At 43.5% G+C, this 20,815-nt stretch overlaps 1 protein-coding gene across 1 annotated transcript in view; it reads left to right on the plus strand.

The window, feature by feature from the left end:
* The first annotated feature begins 2,233 nt into the window (after nucleotides 1-2,233).
* Nucleotides 2,234-20,815, plus strand: part of mturn (maturin, neural progenitor differentiation regulator homolog (Xenopus)) — a 33,526-nt gene continuing 14,944 nt past the window's right edge. Inside the window, exon 1 of the mRNA XM_060850163.1 lies at nucleotides 2,234-2,676. Within this exon, the coding sequence (XP_060706146.1) occupies nucleotides 2,515-2,676 (162 nt within the window). The 5' untranslated portion in view covers nucleotides 2,234-2,514. The remainder of the gene's footprint in view (nucleotides 2,677-20,815) is intronic.

Consider the following 20,815-nt stretch of genomic DNA (forward strand, 5'->3'; position numbering starts at 1 on the left):
GGGTTACACTAAAATGGAGTAAGTATCTGTGTTGGTTTGAAAACTAAAGATTGAATAGGTTAACTGTTTTAATTATGTGTCCTGACTGTTAAGTCCTGATTGGGCTGTAGGTAAGCATAAGCTGTCCTTACAAAATATTTAAAACATTTAGAGTAATTTTTATACTTTGCAGATTTAAAAAATGTTAATCTTTTACTAGAATCATGCAGTATGAAAACAGACCCTTTGGTCCAATTAGTCCATGCCAACAATGTTCCCAAAATAAACTAATCCAACTTGCTTGCATTTGACCAATATTCTCTCAAACCTTTCCTATTCATGTACTTATCCAAAAGTCTTTTCAATGTTGTAACTGTACCTACATCCACTATTTTCTCTGGCAGTTCATTCCACACACAAACCATTCTGTGAAAAATGTTGCTCCTCATGTGCTTTTATAAATCTTTTTTCCTTGCACCTTAAAAATATGCCCCTTAGTTTTGAACTCACCCGCATAGGGAAAACACTCTTATTACTCAGCTTATCTATGCCCCTCATGATTTTATGAACCTTTCTAAAGCCACCTGTCAATCTCCTATGCTTCAGTGGAAAAAGTCTCAGCTATCCAGCCTACTCAAACCCTGCACTCCTATCAACATTCTGGTGAATCCACACCAAAAGAGCTGTGGGTGCTGAACATTGCTGGAAAAACTCAGCAGGCATGGCTGCATCTGAGAGAGAAATCAGAGTTAACATTTTGGGTCCAGTGACCCCCAGAAGGGTCACTGGACCCAAACATTAACTCTGATTCCTCTTCACAGATGTTGTCACACTTGCTGAGCTTTTCTGGTAAAATTGCACAAATTTAAACCGGATATTTGAATAATTTGATTCACTTCACTAAATAAATTTGTGTTGTTTCCAGAGTATAAGCAAGTTGATAATGATGGTTGTGACTTGTGATCTTTGTTTATCCATTTTAAATATGCAGCTGGTTTTTAAAAAGACAAATTATGCACTTACCCTATTAAACAGTTGATTTAGCAGCTCACATTGTACATTCTTAGAATATATTGAGCATTGCTAACAAAAAACATTTTGTCAAACCTTTTGATCTTGCACTCATCAGGACAGTTTACAAGAATTAGTAATTTGAGGGAATGTGACATTTCTACTGTATGTAATAGATTGGTTTGCAAGTGAACTCTGATTAGCAGAGGTGTTGCTACGGATAATGCAACAGTTGCTGATTGACAGTTAACTGCCAGTGTTTGAAATTTAAATCCAAGCAAGGTGACTTATTAATCAAGGCATTGCCTTGAGAAATGAACCAAAGAAAAATGATTTTGGATAGCTATGCAAAGTTGACTGTGGTTTGCATGGTACTAGGATCCACATATTAATCAGATTGGCTAAGGATTTGGATACAGCTTTGTGATTAGAAATTTTTATATTTTTAAAAGAGATATAAAAGAGATTTTTTATATTTTTAAACTGTTCAAATTCTCCAGCTATAAGGGTAGCAATTAAAATGCCTATGAATTGTTAGTTTAATAACCACATTTAAGTTACAGCAGGAATGCAGCTCAAAGACATACAAGGTAATTGGTTATAAAACTAACGTCTTGTGGTCCTGAAATATGTTATATAAGTTCAAATATGTAGACTCCTGGAGATAGACAGCACGGAAAGACCATTTGGTCTAACTCATCCATGCCAACCAGATATGGAGTCAAAGATGTACAGCATGGAAACAGACCCTTTTGTCCAACCTATCCATCCTAACTTAACCTATTCCCATTTGCCAGTACTTGGCTCATTGCCCTCTAAACCCCTTTCTATTCATATACTCATCCAGATGTCTATTAAATGTTGTAATTGTACCAGCCAACACCACTTCCTCTGACTGCTCATTCTAAAAAAAAGCACCACCCTTTGCGTGGAAAAAGTTACCAGTTAGGTCCGTTCTAAATCTTCCCCCTCTCGTCTTAAATCTATACCCTCTAGTTCTGGACGACTCCTGTCCCGGGAAAAGACCATGTCCATTTACCCATCTTACATTTAAACTTGCAGTTTACTTGCGTCTTCAGACAAAATAGGCAGCCCCTTTGGAAACCCAAAGGACAACTGACTCCAAAATGAACGTGCAACGGCGTTGCTGTATCTTAATTCCGAGAATACTGAGCACACGTGTGGGAGTTCGGCTCCCCGCCTCTCTGCCATTCGGATTGGCTGGCGGCGTGGAGGAGCGCGAGGCACGCAGTGCGGCGGCAGCTCACACTGACGGAGCTGCACATCGTCCGTACCTCAAGCGGCCACTCCCCTCCCCCACCCCCACTCCCACCCCACAGGCCGCAGAGCGAAAACAAAGAGCGGGGCGCTGGCGCGCGCCATGGGCCGCGCTCTCCTCTGAGGCCGATGCAGCGGCAGAGATCGCGCCTGAGGCTAACGGACCGGACTGACTCGTAAACACTCACCACCGCATCCATCACCCCCCGCCCCCCACACCGGAGGAGGAGGCGGCGGCGGGCGGCCATGGAATTCCAGCAGTTCGTCGACATCGCGGACAAGTGGTGCTACAACACCCCGTTCGAGCTGATCGCCACCGAGGAGGCCGAGAGCCGGCTGGATTTCTACGCGGATCCCGGTGTTTCCTTCTATGTGCTGTGCCCGGACAGCGATTTCAGGGATAATTTCGTGAGTGAGCGAGAGCCCCTGCGTTCCCCCCGGGAGCTGTATCTTCCCTCTATCCCTCCCCGCTGCTCCCGGTAGGAATTCAGGCTTGTCCTTGCTGCGACACCTGGCGAGTCCACGGGCCCCTCCGTCCGAAGCCCCTCATCCTCATACTCTTTTACCCTCGTTTTCCCCCCACCCCATCAGAAATCCACCCGAGGGACGCCGCCGCTGACCCATTGACTCTAATTTCCATTCCACCCTTCATCGTTGACAGATGCCCCGCCCTGGACCCCCTCCCCTCGCCCTCGAACCCCCCACCCTCGTCCCCCTCCGCCCCCTCGCCCTCGACCCCCTCTCCCTCATCCCTGCCCTCGCCTTTGCCACCCCTGCTCTACCCCCCACTCGCCCCTGCCTCACACTCGCCCCCTTCCCATGCTTGCCCCACCCCCACTCACCTCTGCTCCACACTCGTCCCCTCCCCACACTTGCCCCCACTCCCTCACCCCCTGCCCCACACTTGCCCCCAATCATCCCTTCCCCCCCACACGCCCTCGCCTTGGCCCATGTTTACCCTCCCTGCCCCCACACTTACCCCCCCACTCCCTCCCCCCCCACTCCCTCCCCCCCCTCCCCCCCCCCCACTCCCTCCCTCCCCCCCCCCCCACTCCCTCTCCCCCCACTCCCTCCCCCCCACTCCCTCCCTCCCCCCCACTCCCTCCCTTCCCCCCCACTCCCTCCCTTCCCCCCCACTCCCTCCCTCCCCCCCACTCCCTCCCTCCCCCCCCCCACTCCCTCCCTCCCCCCCACTCCCTTTTCCCCCCCCACTCCCCCCCCCCCCCACTCCCTTTCCCCCCCCACTCCCTTTCCCCCCCCCACTCCCTTTTCCCCCCCCACTCCCTTTTCCCCCCCCACTCCCTTTCCCCCCCCCACTCCCTTTTCCCCCCCCACTCCCTTTTCCCCCCCCACTCCCTTTCCCCCCCACACACACTCCCTTTCCCCCCCCCACTCCCTTTCCCCCCCCCCCCCCCCCTCCCCCCCCCCCCCCCACTCCCTTTCCCCCCCCCCCACTCCCTTTCCCCCCCCCCCAACTCCCTTTCCCCCCCCAGATCTGGTCCATGCAGGCTCATTGGTCCTCCGGTAACGCTGCCAAACAAAAGACCAAAGCTTCAGACTCCCATTGCATTTGTTTTTTTTCTTATTGGTAATGGGATCCCTCAATGTATCTGACTGGTGGATGCTGGTGGAGGGGGAGGGGGGGTGGGAAGGCAGCTGTTTGTCAAATTGCAAGTTCCAGGTTTCCATCTGAGGAGAGGCTGACTCTGACATTGCTAGTACAGACGCAGTTATGTAATGCTGCGGCTGATGGTCCTCCCTTCTGCTTTTGCAGTACGTAGAGCAGGTTGTTCAATCTAACTGATCGAGCAGTGTTTGGAAAGTTGGACACATTTTATTACTTTATTTAAAAAGAAAGGAAGGGTTTATATGTTGACAGCCAACTATTTTTATGTCGCAACTTTCTCAACTTGGCGGTGCAACAAACCATTTTTGCGGAGCGAATTGGGTATCTAAATTTCATGTCCAATTGTCTCCTTCCCTTCTCTTGTCCCCCTTTTTTAAAAAAATTGAAAGAACTGATTTAAGGGGGAAAATCTGGAAAATCATGCAAATCCAACACAAGAAAACGTAATGGTCCAATTGTTGCCCACATTAAGTTTATTTAAATGCTGTGCCCTTGTCACAGACAAATTGGATGACTTGCCTCATTCAGTGCAGTGCGTTCACAAGCATACTAATCACAATTACATATTCATTATTTATGGCCCTTTGTTGTTTCTAACATTTCTCTAGGAAAAGGTGAAGGGGAAAATTGATTGTTGATTTTAGAGACTTCAGTTCAGAATGATGTTTTGATGGTCTCATTCACTTAAACCAATGACCCGTTTCTGTCCTAAATAAAACAAAATGCTTGAAAGATTCCTCCACCTCCTATCACTCTGAACTGGCCAAGCAATGAGCTAAATGTATACATCAACAAATCTTTCTTGTAAATTTTGTTAGGTAGAGGGTACTAAAATATGACGGAAGGGTTGTCTATTCTCATTAGCAAGTGACCATACTTGTGGGTATTGGGCTTGGTTTTCAATACCCTTCAGAGCTGTCTAACTGTCAGTACTTATAGGGTTCAGACAAAGAATGGCACTTGGTAAACTAGTTTAGGACAGTTGGAGCATTATTCCCCAGATATTTGGGGAGTGGACATGATCATCATGAGCTGGGAAAGAAGATATATTGCATAAATTCAGTGACCAAATATTTGAAATATCATGAGACCTTGCTGTAAAACAATGTTTTAAATTATCTAACCTTGTCATTTGCTCATTGTTTTGTGGGTGGCTATGAAATAATAGGATGGATCTATACTGAAGAATAATGGTATTGCTTTATCTTGATTGCACTTCAATGTTACTAAGTACCTAAACTACGACAAATTTTGCTGCACAAGTTATTCACGGTGGTTCAAAATGTAGACCCCTTGAACAAACTATGACTCTGGCTCTCTGAAAGTGCTATTTCTGCTCGATTTCATTTTCTTATTTTCTGAATGTTTAATTTTCAAATATTTATTCATGTCCCTTTTTTTAAAAAACTATAATTAGGGATTCTTGTTCACAGTTAGTAATAGGCCAGTCCATGTTGGAGCAATCCTTGTTTTTTTTTAAAAAAAGGCATTCTGATAACTAGTCTTATTATCTGACGTGCTGGCAATATTTTATGAAATGATGAAACACTGTATTGGACTAGGATCTGGAATTTTATGTTATGTAACAAATTAATGATTGCACTGAAGAAAAGAAGCAGTAAATGTCAGTAAATTAAAACTTTCTTTTGCAAGGCCAGTTATATGTTCTGGATGTAGGAACATTTCCACAGGAAATGACATCACCAACACAACCCAAACATAAATAGAAAGCAGGAATCATGTACAGTGCTTCGTCTGGAGGCCCACTGAAGATGTTACCTAGTTTGGTGATGAAATGTCTGGAAATGAAGCTTCCAGCTCAGCGAGCAAACCTACATCCAGAACCTCAATCTGAGCTACAAATCTTCTCAAAACTTCTTGAAAGTGGAATCGCAGGTAGATAGGATAGTGAAGAAGGCATTTGGTATGCTTTCCAGTATTGGCCAGAGCGTTGAGTAAGGAGTTGGAAGGTCATATAGCGTCTTTGTAGGACACTGGTTATAACTATGCCTAACTGAATCCTTTGTAACTGATGTTACTGGTATAGACACTATTAATTTTCTAAACACAATTTTTTCTCTTCAGTAAAAAAAAAATCAAGAACACCAAACAAAAAGGATTGATGAGGGCAGAGCAGTAGGCATGATCTATATGCAATTCAGAAAGGTGTTCAACAAGGTTCCTCATGGGAGACTGGTTAACAAGGTTAGATCTCATGGAATACAGGGAGAACTAGTCTTTTTTTTACAGAACTGGCTTGAAAGTAGAAGACAGAGTGGTGGTGGCAGGTTGCTTTTCAGACTGGAGGCCTGTGATTGGTGGTGTTCCACAAGGGTCGGTGTTGGGTTCACTGCTTTTTGTCATTTTATATAAATGGTTTTGGATGTGAACAGAAGAGCTACAGTTAGTAAGTTTGCAGATGACACCAAAATTGGAGGTGTAGTGGACAGCGAAGAAGGTTACCTCAGATTACAATGAGATCTTGATCAGATGGGCCAATGGGCTGAGAAGTGGCAGATGGAATTTAATTTAGAAAAATGCAAGCTGCTGCATTTTGGAAAAGAAAGTCAGAGCAGAGCTTATAACCTTAATGGTAAGGTCCTGGGGAGTATTGCTGAACAGAGAGCTTGGAGCGCAGGTTCATAATTCCTTGAAAGTGGAATCGCAGGTAGATAGGATAGTGAAGAAGGCATTTGGTATGCTTTCCAATATTGGCCAGAGCATTGAGTAAGGAGTTGGAAGGTCATATAGCGTCTTTGTAGGACATTGGTTAGGCCACTTTTGGAATACCGCATGCAATTCTGGTTTCCTTCCTATTAGTAAGATGTTCTGAAACTTAAACGGGTTCAGGAAAGATTTGCAAGGATGTTGCCATGGTTAGAGGATTTGAGCTGTAGGGAGAGGCTAAATAGGCTGGAGCTGTTTTCCTTGTAACGCCAGAGGCTGAGGGGTGACTTTTATAGAGGTTTATAAAATCATGAGGAGCATGGGTAGGATAAATCCTGGTGGTGGAGTCCAGAACTAGAGGGCATAGGTTTAGGGTGAGAGGGAAAAGATAAAAGGGATCTAAGGGGCAATGTTTTCACACACACAGTGATGCATTTATGGAATGAGCTGCCAGAGGAAGTGTTGGAGGCTGGTACAATTATAGCATCTGAATGCGTATATGAATAGGAAAGGTTTAAAGAGATATTGGCCAAGTGCTGGCAAATGGGACTAGATTAGGTTAGGATATCAGGTTGGCGAGTTGGACCGAAGGGTCTGTTTCTGTGCTGTACATCTCTAACTCTATATTCAGATATATTATGTTTGGGGTTGGTGCTAACAGAAAATATTTTCTTCTTAGCATTACTGTAGTTCTGAAATAATTCTTAGATATGGATGACCAATCTAGTTTTAATGAAAAGCCTAACTCTCATGGATCATTAATGTTTAACAGAACGCTATGGCAGACTTTGAAATATAAACCCTGTGATTAACTGGATTAAATCCACTCAACTTTTTTTTTCTGGTCATTGCTCTAATAAAAGTATAACCTGTGTATTTCTATTTTCTTCTATTGTGTTCCTGTTAATTCAGAGGTTGAAGATAGTTTTTAGAGTAGGACTGATCGAATTTTCCTATTAGATTTTAGATTAGATTAGACTTACAGTGTGGAAACAGGCCCTTCGGCCCAACAAGTCCACACCGACCCGCCGAAGCGCAACCCACCCATACCCCTACATTTACCCCTTACCTAACACTACGGGCAATTTTAGCTTGGCCAATTCACCTGACCCGCACATCTTTGGACTGTGGGAGGAAACCGGAGCACCCGGAGGAAACCCACGCAGACACGGGGAGAACGTGCAAACTCCACACAGTCAGTAGCCTGAGTCGGGAATTGAACCCGGGTCTACAGGCGCTGTGAGGCAGCAATGCTAACCACTGTGCCACCGTGCCGCCCAAATTTGTAGAGTAAGTTGAAATACTGCACTGACCTTAGCTTACCCCTGAATCTTCACCATTGCCAAGACTGTTACCCTGTTACAAAATCTGCCCCCTCACTATCTTTGCTGCTTGAAACCATTATACATGTCTTTGTCATTCCAGACTTGTCCACGTCCAGTGCTTTCATTAGCCTCCCATCATTCATCTTCTGTAAACTTGCAGAAGCACCAATCCCTGTATGTCCCAACTCTGTCTGACCTGCACTGACTCCCAGGTCCTCAGTTCCTCAGGTTTAAAATAATCTTTTGTATCCCCCATGACCTCGTCCCAACCTGCCAATATTTCTCACCTGCATCTCTTCAACTCACTTAAATTTCTGTTAATGCTGACATTCTCAGCCCTCTTTGCCCTTTTATTTGGTGGCAGATACTTTGGTTTTATTTGCTTCTCCTTTGAATTCCCTACCTAAACCTCTCTGTACTCTCCTTTTAAATTTGTCCACCAGCTCAGTCTCTTGGGCAGGGACTTTGATTAGTGCTCCTAGTGTACCTTTCCTGGCTCGCAGTTTTTCATATTCCTGTGTAAAATGGCTAAGGATACTGTGTTCATGTAAATTGCTGGTTTATTTCATTGTACTGAATTAGTTGTAATGTTTACGTAGATGAGCTCACATAAGGCAGACTATGTCACTTTCTAGGTAATAAATTCTAATCTTTAATTGGTATTTTGACTAGTTCTCATAGTGACAGAGAGGGGCAAAAATCTTTTTTTGTTGTTTTAAGATTACAGCTGAAAGATGTTATGTTGCTAGAGCAAGTGGGATTTGAACCCAGGCCTTCCTGGTTCACAGGTAGGGACACTGCCATTGCATCACAAGTACTCTGAGAATCATTCATTAGTTGTGTCCAGTCAGTGGAAACACCTTGTTGATGTTCTCAGTGAGATTCACACCATCAGAAGGCAGCCAACAAAGCTATATTGAACATGTTTCAGGGAAAATATTTTACTCCAGGTGGGATAAGTAGCTTTTTAAAAAAGAGCACTATGTAAAACAGATGTTCTTAGTTGCCCTGGTTATCTGTTCTGTTTTACAGTGACTGAAGGGCACTTCATCTGTATACACTTGTTCTATGCACTGAAACACAATTATGTCATGCCTCTATGTGCAATGGGAAGGCTATGGACATGTGTGTAAGTGACAGGGCAGTGGAGTTTCTAAAAAGATTTTCAGAGCCATTTTTAGATCACAGAATTATCGATAAAAATAAAAGTTGGAAGTGCATAGGTGATTTTCATGGAATTGTTAAAAGTTCAACAACCAAGAATGCCATTTAGTTTACAATGTTGGTTCCATTTCCAGAATTACAATAACCTCAGAGCTTTGTATATTCCTATGCCTCGAATGTTTAATGGTCAGTTTTTCCTTTTAAAGATTCAATGCTGTGTTTCAACTGCTTCCCGTGTTTTGTGGTTGTTCTTTTGTGTTTAATGACTTGGCTATCTAGCCCTTAATTTGTTGTTTTCTGTCATGTCTCATCAATGAGAGAATGCACCATGTAACTTGACTTTCATTTTAAATAAGCACATCTGAGTCATCATTTCAGTCTGGTTTTATGAGCCCTTTTGACTCTTATCATCTAGGATTAATACTTCTAGAGGATCGAAAGAACTGGGATTGAAATCCCTTCATGGTACCGATTATAATTCATATATATGTTATTATTTTAAGCTTTGAAAAATATTATTTTGGTTAGGAGAAACTTGATATGACCATCTGTTGTAGACATTCATGAATTTGTGATAGTTTTTGGTGGTCTGCAAATGCTGTGTATAATCTGACAATGATTGAATCCTTGGTACACAAACCAAGTAGCAGATTTTGTTTCAGGGGTTTTATAAAACACTTTTTAACAGATACCTACACAAGCCCTTTTTTTTGTGAATGAGTAGCTGAGTGACATCAAATTAGAATTTTTGGCAAATGATAATTGTCACAAACCTTTTTCAGGATCAGAAACATTTTAATTGATACGAATAACACTTAGGGAAGCAAACTCTTGGAACTGTATTTCTGTTCATGATTTCTTAGACAACTGAACTTATTCATTTGCCTGTTCTATAATCTCTGATCTTCTAGTTCCTAACTTGCTTCATCCTGATGTCAACTCCATATATGCAATGTCATTAATCACAGTGAAACAATGGAACATTTCTTAAATGGTGAGAGATCGGCAAGTGTTGATGTCTGAAGCGACTTAGTATCCATTTTACAAGTCACCAAAAACCGCATGTAGAAGCAGCAGGGTATACGGAAGGCAAATGGTATGTGAGCCTTTATTGTGAGAGATTTCAGTACAGGAACAGAGTAGTCTTGCTTCAGTTGTATTGACACTCTACTGTTGTTTTATGTGCTGTTCTTGCCCCTATGTGCAGTTCTATGATATGCTTTCCATAAAGAAAATGTAGCGGAGGTTCATCACTGTCTAAGATGATGGAACTGTCTTGTCAGTAGACATTGAGGCAAATTGGCCTGTATTCTCTCATATTTATTCGTCATTTAGGAGTTGAATGAGGAAGACGGTCTTCACCTGAAAATTGGTGGACCTTTAGAATTCTCTACCCTCAAGTGGAAGCTCGTCATTAAAGTAAATTCAGGACAGAGATTGACGGATTTAGAATTCCTGTTGACATCGAGATATGGGAAGGTGGCATCGAGTTTGATCGTTAGCCCATGATTGAGAATGGCAGGGAAGGTTTGAGCACTGAATGGCCAACTGCTGTGTTCCAAATGGGGAAGGAGATCACTTGACAAAGAAAGTTGATCTCTTTTTCTTTTATATGACATGATGTAATGGACCATTTTCTCCGGCCCAAATTACGTTAAATCCAACTTACCTCCCACTCTGCATCACTGTTCTTTTTATTTTTGTGGAAACTTTATAAATTTGGACAGATTAAAGGGAATGATATTAGGGATGTGTTCTTTAAAATACTGCCATGTTTTGATAAGATATGTAATTCCTTTTTGCTAGTTCATGCGTCTGTAATAATTCAGAATCGCCCTGTTTCCATGCTGTAAATATCTGACTATGATTTTCAGGGTTTTTCTGAATTATTGATTTTTCAGATATCCACTCTCACTTTTCTATATGTTAATGCTAACTTGTACACATCTTGGCTTACATCAATATTCAATCCAGTACATCACTGCCTTGATCCAGACGCGGACAAAAGAATTAATGAGGAGTGGGAGTGACTTGGCATCAAGCAGCATTCGACCAAGTATGGCATCAAGGAGCCCCAGAAAAACTGAAGTTAATGGTAATCAAGTGGGAAATCTCTACTGGGTGGAGTCATACTTAGTCCAAAGGAAGATAGTTCTGGTTCTTGGAGGTGAAATGTTACAGTCGCAGGATATAGCTGCAGGAGTTCCTCGGGTTAGATACCTCGGAGCAGGTGGGACTTGAATCTGGGTATCCTGGTCTGGGCTGGATACACTACCGCTGCACCACAAGAGCTCGAGTCCTTTCAAATAATGTCCGATGACAAACTGACCTCAATTGCTTTATTAAAGACCTTCCTTCCATCTCGAAAGTCAGAAGTGGGAATGCTCTGTAATGATTGCAAAATGCTTAGCACCATTCACAATTTCTCAGATACTGAAGGCCATTTGGTACAAAAGCTTTGCACCATCCATATTAGAGGCTGATAAAATGTGAGCAACATTTTGTCACAGTGCTAGGCAATGATCACCTCAAAAAAGGATGTGAGGATGGTGAGATTGAAATTCACAATGCCATGGTCACCATCAATATCTGGGCTATAGTACTGATTAGAAACTGAACTGGACCAGCAATATAAATAGTAAAGCAACCAGAACTGGCCAGATCCTAGGAGTTCTTTGTGAGTAACATGCTTGCTAACTGCAGAAAGCACAAATCAGTAGCATGATTGAATGCTCTTCAGTTGCTCTGTCATCAATACATAAAAGTGGCACTGTGTATCATGACAGCACATGCATGAGAGCACCATGCCATTTGCACATTTTTCGCTGTGTCAAATACACTCCTCACTTGGAACTTCCGAAAAGCGTTGTTTGTGCACTTATCCCTTGTGGACTGTAGTTCAAGAAAATTGATTATTTGAGGACAGTTAGGGATGGATAATATATACAAGCTGAACTTATTTACAATCTCTGCACAAAGATTTGAGATAAAGATATCCCCTATGGAAGAAAGAGTCATAGTATAGTAGGCTCGTGCATTGAGTAAGTGACGAAAGGTCTAAAATCTTTTACAGCATTGAATTATGATTACTCTTTGGGATAAAGTAATCTGAAGAAACAACTCGGTGTCCCATTATCTGCTTGGTGTGGCAAATTCTTACGCTCACTCTGTGTCCTCAAGTATTTATGCAAAAAGAGAATGTGTACAGTTTATGCTGAACTACTTGAAGGAAGTGAATATCCAAACCCCACTGAGCAAGGAACAGATTTTTTTGGAAATTAAAAGTTTCAAGGGGAAATGGAATTGGTAGTTGCAGGTGGCAAGAGACATTAGTACTTAGGGGTGCTTGTATTCAACCTGAGGATCATCTTTGTTCTGATTTGTGAGTTTCACGGTTAGTATATTAAACGCTTTGTTCGTTAAGCAGTGCATTTTAACAAAATGGGAGTTGATGCAGTGTTTGTTGGGTTGATGTACATAGGGGCGTTACCTAGGGTGAGTAGTTCATCAGCATGTTCCTCATGTTGAACTTAGTCGGTGAGGTTTCATTTGACAAGGTTCATGTACTATGTAGGAAAAGGGCTGAGGAGGATGAGAACACAATTTAGTAAGAAAATGAACATGGGGAACAGATCACTCAATTGAACTTTGACAGACACAGTGGCTGGAAATGAATAAAAAAGGGATTATATTCATCTGCATGACTAGTACAGTTGCAGAGGAAATGGTCAACAAAACCCAATTGAGTAATTTTAGTTGGGGCCCATATTTCAGTCTGAGCCTCCGGCTTGAGGCAAGAGTAATTTGCTCCGGAAGGATGTCCAGGAATTCCTAACAGTGTGTAGACTTTTTAAAATGAGAATAGTTATCCTGATAGGGTAGTGGCTTGAACAGATTTGCAATATTTAGATCATTAAATTGTGTGCTTTGTGCAATTTGTCAATTTGGATTTGGTGACTTCCACAACAAAAGTTGAGTGATTTGATTATTTATCCTCAATTATTACCCACTAACTAAATTACACTGTATCTGTTCGTGTTTAGATAGCTGGTCATTTTAACTTCTGTGTTTATGTTTGCTTTGGTGCTTGTAAAACAATAGATCCCTCACCAATCCCTTCACAAATGCCTGGAAGAAATACTGCATGACGCTGTACTAGTTTTACTTTGTCCTTTTTCCAGTGCTGTCAAAACTGTGTTAAACAACACTACTAACTGTTTCCTGACTAATATTAGGTAAGGTAACGCCCCTATTGATATCAACCCTGCACTTCATTGTAAACTATACCATAAGAGATTTGTTAGTTTATAATTAATCAATTGTGTTTGTTTTGAAGAAGTCAGTGTCTGTTCTGCAGGAACCGCTCACAAAACCTTGGAGCCCCCATAGCTACCAAATTCAGAAACATTCCAATGAGCAAGATGCTTGTTTCCTTGTCAGTGTTATTGAAATTCAATTTTGCTGAATCCCAAACTTTTTTTAAGCACAAGGTGCCAGTATTCAGTGTAATTGATTTTGCTTTATCTAGCAAACACTTAGCTTCCCAGTCAACCTGGCAGCATTCCACAAATGGGGACCAGAAAACATCTCCCATGTCTGGTCTGCTTTTGTATCCATTTAAAAGAACACCTGAGAGGAGACTCTTAGTTTCTCTACAAGGAAACAACAAGACTAGTTACAAACAACCATGAAATTCCAGACCTACTAAATCACTAACTCATGGATTTCTTGAATGGGAAGCAGAGCTAAAATGTAAGCTAAAGGTCTATAGACAAAATTAATGTCCAACAAAAAACTTGTGACCAAAAGAATAGATGATGGCTGGAAAAAGCACAAGAAATCCAGCTATTCATTGACAGCAATGCCATCAGTGAATTCTTCATATTTCAAACTGTCTACTGCCAAAGTATTCAATCTACTCCATTGAGAGCTAAGAATGTGGTGACACTCAGAAGACAGAGAAGCAGTCAGTGCTTCTGGAGGATGTTCTGGGAAGAGCTCCTCAACTGAGACTTGATTGTTGACATGACAGTCCGTGACCTTGTTCCTTTGTGTTTTACCTGCACCATCTCAGTATTAACTCCATAAGGTTGAAAAGATCATCTAACAGCTGACGGAATCCATGTGAAATGTGAAAAAAGAACTTGAGAAGCACTTTTGGCACAAATACATGACTCCCTGTCTCTCATCTGGAATGAGGAGGATGTGACTGGAGATCTGACAGTCTGTGTTTGTGAAAAGTTTGAAGAAATTAGACCAGGTTGACTGGTGGAAACTACAGTGGGATTTCCCTGCTGTCCATCAGAGGGAATGTCATTGGAAGAGTCCTTTTCAATCAAGTCCCTCTTATGACTGAAGAGTCGTAATGTGGATTCCACATATCAAGAAGCACAGTTAATATGATTATCACAGCAAGACAAGCCCAGAAAGCTCTACTTGGTTCTCTGATTTTACAAAGATCTTCAACTGAATCAACCTGAAGGGATTGCGTTTTATTCTAAAATTTTTTGTGCTGCAGAAATTCATCACTGTTCTCTGCCTGTTGCATGATGATGTGCAAGCCAATGGATCTACAACAGAGTCAATATGGGTATAAACCTGGCTTTGAGCAAGGCTGTGTCATTGCACAAGTGTGCTTCTCCATCTTCCTTGCTACAATACCTCCCACCCCATCTCCAAAAGGCTTCCTGCTGGAGTGGAGTTAATCTACAGGATAGTGGAGGGATTGTTCAATGTATGTCACCACAAGTTAAGAACCAAGACAAGCCAACACCTGTCATCAAGCTGCAGATTTCAGATTAGGTTCGGGTACATGCACACTCTGAAGCTGCGCTCCAAACTCTTGTTGATGCATTCACACAGGGAAATGAGGGAAATGGCCTTAAGCTAAACATCATAAAGGCGAAGGTCCTCTACCAATTGTTCCTGCTATACAGCGCAGCCCCTCCACCCAACAGAGTTTGGTAAGAGACAGTGTGGGTCAATTCTGATGCTTTGGGAGCCTCCTTTTCACCATAGTCAGACATGATAATGAAATTTAACATCATCTCGAGCAAGCCAGTGTATACTTTGACAGAATGTTTGATGACAACAGACTTCAGACCTGGCACTAAACTCAACACAGGGCAACAGTGTGACTTGCTGTTTTGAGGCCATCAGAATATCTGAGTTTAGTAGACTTGACCACCTTAATCTCAGATCTTGCCCTCCTAATGCATTTGAGACATGACAATGTACAGCAACACCTTGATTACATAGAAATATTGCCAGCGATGCCTCTGCAAAATTTTGGAAATCTATTGGCGGGATAGGCACTCCACTATTCATCCCGGTTCTCAGGCCCCCCAACCCTAGTATCAAGGCTTTGGTTGTGGTCAGTCAAAATGCTTGACAAAAGACTTTCAAAATCAGCTCTCTACTCTGAGTACATTCATGGTAATCGTTATTGGGCGAGACAGAGGAAACAGTTCCAGGACTTTCTTGAAGCCTTCAGGAAAGTGTACTGTTCCTAGAGTCATAGAGATGTGCAGCATGGAAACAGACCCTTTGGTCCAACTCTTCCATGCCGACCAGATATTCCAACCCAATCTAGTCCAACCTGCCAGCACTCTGCCCATATCCCTTCAAACCCTTCTTATTCATATACCCATCCAGATGTCTTTTAAATATTGCAATTGTACTAGCCTCCACCACTTCATCTGGCAGCTCTTTCCATACATGTACCACCCTCTGTGTGAAAAAGTTGCTCCTTGGGTCCCTTTTATATCTTTCCGCTCTCACCCTAAACCTATGCCCTCCAGTTCTGGACTCCCCAACCCCAGGGAAGAGACTTTGTCTATTTATCCTATCTGTGCCCTATATGATTTGATAAACCTCTATAAGGTCACCCATCAGCCTGCGACACTCCAGGGAAAACAGCCCTAGCCTATTCACCTTCTTGCTATAGCTCAAATCCTCCAACCCCGGAGACATCCTTGTAAATGTTTTCTGAACCCTTTCAAGTTTCACAACATCCTTGCAATAGGAAGGAGACCAGAATTGCATGCAGTATGGTTAGGCCATTCAAAAGTGGCCTAACCAATGTCCTGTAAAGTCACAACATGATCTCCTAACTCGTGTATTAACACTCTGACCAATAAAGGAAAGAATACCAAATGCCGCCTTCGTTATCCTATCTACCTGCAGCTCCAGTTTCCAGGAGCTATGAACCTGCACTCCATGGTTTCTTTGTTCAGCAAAACTCCTTACCATTAAGTGTATAAGTCCTGCTAAGATTTGCTTTCCCAAAATGCAGCACCTCACATTTATCTAAATTAAACTCCATCTGCCCCTCCTCAGCTCATTGGCCCATCTGATCAAGATCCTGTTATAATCTGAGATCGGAGAAAGTGAGGACTGCAGATGCTGGAGATTAGAGCTGAAAATGTGTTGCTGGAAAAGCGCAGCAGGTCAGGCAGCATCCAAGGAGAGGAGAGTCGACGTTTTGGGCATGAACCCTTCTTCAGGAATGAAGAAAGTGTGCCAAGCAGGCTAAGATAAAAGGTAGGGAAGAGGGACTTGGGGGAGGGGTGTTGGAAGTGCGATAAGTGGAAGGAGGTTAAGGTGAGGGTGATAGGCCGGGGTGGGGACGGAGAGGTCAGGAAGAAGATTGCAGGTTAGGAAGGTGGTGCTGAGTTTGAGGGTTGGGACTGAGACAAGGTTGGGGGAGGGGAAATGAGGAAACTGGAGAAATCTGAGTTCATCCCTTATGGTTGGAGGGTTCCTAGGCGGAAGATGAGGTGCTCTTCCTCCAGCCATCGTGTTGCTATGGTCTGGCGATGGAGGAGGCCAAGGACCTGCATGTCCTTGATGGAGTGGGAGGGGGAGTTGAAGTGTTGAGCCACGGGATGGTTGGGTTGGTTGGTCCGGGTGTCCCAGAGGTGTTCTCTGAAATGTTCCGCAAATTGGAGGAGGCCACAGCGGATGCAGTAAATGATGTGTGTGGAGGTGCAGGTGAATTTGTGGCGGATATGGAAGGATCTCTCGGGGCCTTGGAGAGAAGTAAGGGGGAATGGCTGCTCCTTTGGTTTGGAGGAAGTGGGAGGATTGGATAGTCATGGGCACCCGCATGGGCCCCAGCTATGCCTGCCTCTTCGTAGGATATGTGGAACTGTCCATCTTCCGCAGCTACACTGGCACCACCCTGCACCTTTTCCTCCGCTACATCGATGACTATCGGTGCTGCCTTGTGCTCCCTTGAGGAGGTTGAACAGTTCATCCACTTTACCAACACCTTCCACCCTGACCTCAAATTTACCTGGACCATCTCAGACTCCTCTCTCCCTTTTTCCTCGACCTCTCCATTTCTATCTTGGACAACCGAATCAACACGGACATTTACTGTAAACCGACTGACTCCCACAGCTATCTAGACTACACCTCCTCCCACTCTGCCCCCTGTAAAAACGCCATCCCATATTCCCAATTCCTTCGTCTCCACCGCATCTGCTCCCAGGAGGACCAGTTCCAATACCGAACAACCAGATAGCCGCCTCCTTCAAAGACTGCAATTTCCCCCCCAGACGTGATCAATGATGCTCTCCACCGCATCTCCTCCACTTCCCACTCCTCCGCCCTTGAGCCCCACCTCTCCAATCACCACCAGGACAGAACCCCACTGGTCCTCACCTACCACCCCACCAACCACCATATACATCATATCATCTGTCGTCATTTCCGCCACCTCCAAACGGACCCCACCACCAGGGATATATTTCCCTCCCCTCCCCTATCAGCGTTCTGAAAAGACCACTCCGTCCGTGACTCCCTCATCACGTCCACACCCCCCCCCCACCAACTCAACCTCCACTCCTGGTACATTCCCCTGCAACCGCAAGAAATGCAAAACTTGCGCCCACACCTTCTCCCTTACTTCCCTCCAAGGCCTCAAGGAATCCTTCCATATCTGTCACAAATTCACCTGCACCTCCACACTCATCATTTACTGCACCCAATGTGGCCTCCTGTATATTGCAGAACATTTCAGAGAACACCTCTGGGACACCCGGACCAACCAATCCAACCACCCCATGGCTCAACACTTCAACTCCTCCTCCCACTCCACCAAGGACATGCAGGTCCTTGGACTCCTCCATGGACTGACCATAGCAACACGGCGGCTGGAGGAAGAGCACCTCATCTTCCGCCTAGAAACCCTCCAACCACAAGGAATGAACTCCGATTTCTCCAGTTTCCTCATTTCCCCTCCCCCCACCTTGTCTCAGTCCCAACCCTCGAACTCAGCACCACCTTCCTAACCTGCAATCTTCTTCCTAACCTCTCCGGCCTATCACCCTCACCTTAACCTCCTTCCCCTTATCGCACTTCCAACGCCCCTCCCCCAAGTCCCTCCTCCCTACCTTTTAACTTAGCCTGCTTGGCACACTCTCCTCATAATCTGAGATAAACTTCTTTGCTGTTCCCTACACCTCCAATTTTGGTGTCTTCTGCAAACTTACTAACTGTACCTCTTATACTCACATTCAAATCATGAATATAAATGATGAGAAGTAGTGGGTCAGCACCAATCCCTGTGACACTGCACTGGTCCCAGGCCTCTAGTCTGAAAAACAACCCTCCACCACCACCCTCTGTCTTCTACGTTTGCGCCAGTTCTATATCCAAATGGTCAGTTCTCCCTGGATTCCATGAGATCTAACCTTGTGAAATGTCTTACTGAAGTCCATATAGATCACGTCTACTGCTCTGCCCTCATCAATCCTCTTTGTTACATCTTCAAAAAAAATTCAATCAAGTTCATGAGACATGATTTCCCACGCACAAAGCCATGTTGACTATCCCTAATCATTCCTTGCCTTTCCAAATACCTGTACATCCTGTCCCTCAGGATTCCCTCCAACTCCTTGCCCACCATCAACATCAGGCTCATTGGTCTATAGTTCCTTGACCTGTCTTTACCACCCTCCTTAAACAGTGGCACCATGTTAGCCAACCTCCATTCTTCTGGCACCTCACCTGTGACTATCGATGATACAAATATCTCAGCAAGGGGCCCAGCAATTATCCACTTCTTTGCATTTCAAGACATCCAGCACCACCACCTGTGTAATATGGACATTTTTCAAGATGTCAACATCTATTTCCCTGCATTATATATCTTCCATGTCCTTTCCCACAATAAACACTGATGCAAAAATACTCATTTTCTTTTACCACCTGCGACTCTACACAAAGGCCACCTTGCTGATCTTTTGAGAGGCCCTATTCACTCCCTAGGTACCCTTTTGTCCTTAATGTATTTGTAAAAACCCTTTGAATTCTCCTTAACTCAAACTCCTGTCCCCTTTTTGCCCTCCTGATTTCCCTCTTAACTATGCTCATACTGTCTTTATACTCTTCTAAGGATTCACTCAATCTATCCTCTCTATATCTGACATATGCTTCCTTTTTCTTAACCAAATGTGGGAAATTACAAGCTTATTTCATCACCGTATGTTAGCAAACTGTTTAACAAGAGGTGAGGGCCTCTATGCAGCCTGGTGACGTGGCCCAGGGTGGTCTGCTTGAAGGACTGTAGTGCTGAACATTTTATTTCTTTATCTTTCTAATTTATTCTTAAGATCCTGGACCTTGGTATTTTTGTACACAATGCTGCCACCGATGGTGCCAACTTGTAAACTTTTCACTGCACTCGCGTTGAGTCGATGTGAAAATAAACCTCATTCTAATTTTTATTCTGAGAGGCCATAGGAAGTTAAGTCGACTATATCATACATTTATAAGTTGATTTTGTATCTATAGGTGATATTACCAAAGGGCAGCATACAGCCACAGAGGATGAATGAGCATGACTGTATAAATATATCCTTGTGTGTGAGAATAAGAGGTTGTGTTAACATGGTCAAGACTCTTACACCCAAATATTCTGATCGCTAGGTAGTCACTGGAGTAGCATGGCTTGTAGTTGCAGATCAGGACTATGCAGAATCTCAGATGTAGAAATCTCCTTAGGAATTGCTTGGGAAAGGAGAAAGTGAGGTCTGCAGATGCTGATGAAGGGCTTATGCCCGAAACGTCGAATTTCCTGTTCCTTGGATGCTGCCTGACCTGCGCTTTTCCAGCAACACATTTTCAGCAATTGCTTGGGAAATTCAAGATTCATTGGGCAATTCTCCTACATCTGGAACTCTGAAAGAATCTGTTTAAAGTTGGAGATTTGAAAGGTTGTTTAGGTTAAGCTAATAATCTGGGAAAAGTAAAAGATTGAAAACATAGTCCTCCCCTGGGTGAGTATTAAACTGGCCACTCGTGCACTCCAGAATAAATGATTGAGCCCAATGTCCTAACCTACCTGCACATTCTGTAACATTTTGGGTGCCTTAATCAACCATCACCCTAACTTCACACTTAGCTAGATGCTTAGCCTTTCACAGAAGCTGTCAAAGTGGCTGGAAATTTGATATAGGATACAGCATCTGCTGCTGTGAAAAAGGGGGTGAAGTTAGACTTCACTACCCTATTCGGTACCACAAGGATACTATTGGGTTTCAGATATGCTTCACATTTCTGAAGGAGCTGGGATTGGAATTGCCAGTCAGCAATGCAGAACTCTGACTAATGACATTATGTTAGAGTGGAATGACAATCTGATGCTGATTTTGTTGCTACTTGGAATTATCTGGACCTTAATTTCCAATGTATTCCCAAAATCCTAGATCTTCATGAAATACTGATTTGTTATCCATAAAACTTGCATGGGGTGCTC

This window comes from Hemiscyllium ocellatum, chromosome 34, assembly GCF_020745735.1.
Source record: "Hemiscyllium ocellatum isolate sHemOce1 chromosome 34, sHemOce1.pat.X.cur, whole genome shotgun sequence".
In the NCBI taxonomy this organism is placed as follows: domain Eukaryota; kingdom Metazoa; phylum Chordata; class Chondrichthyes; order Orectolobiformes; family Hemiscylliidae; genus Hemiscyllium; species Hemiscyllium ocellatum.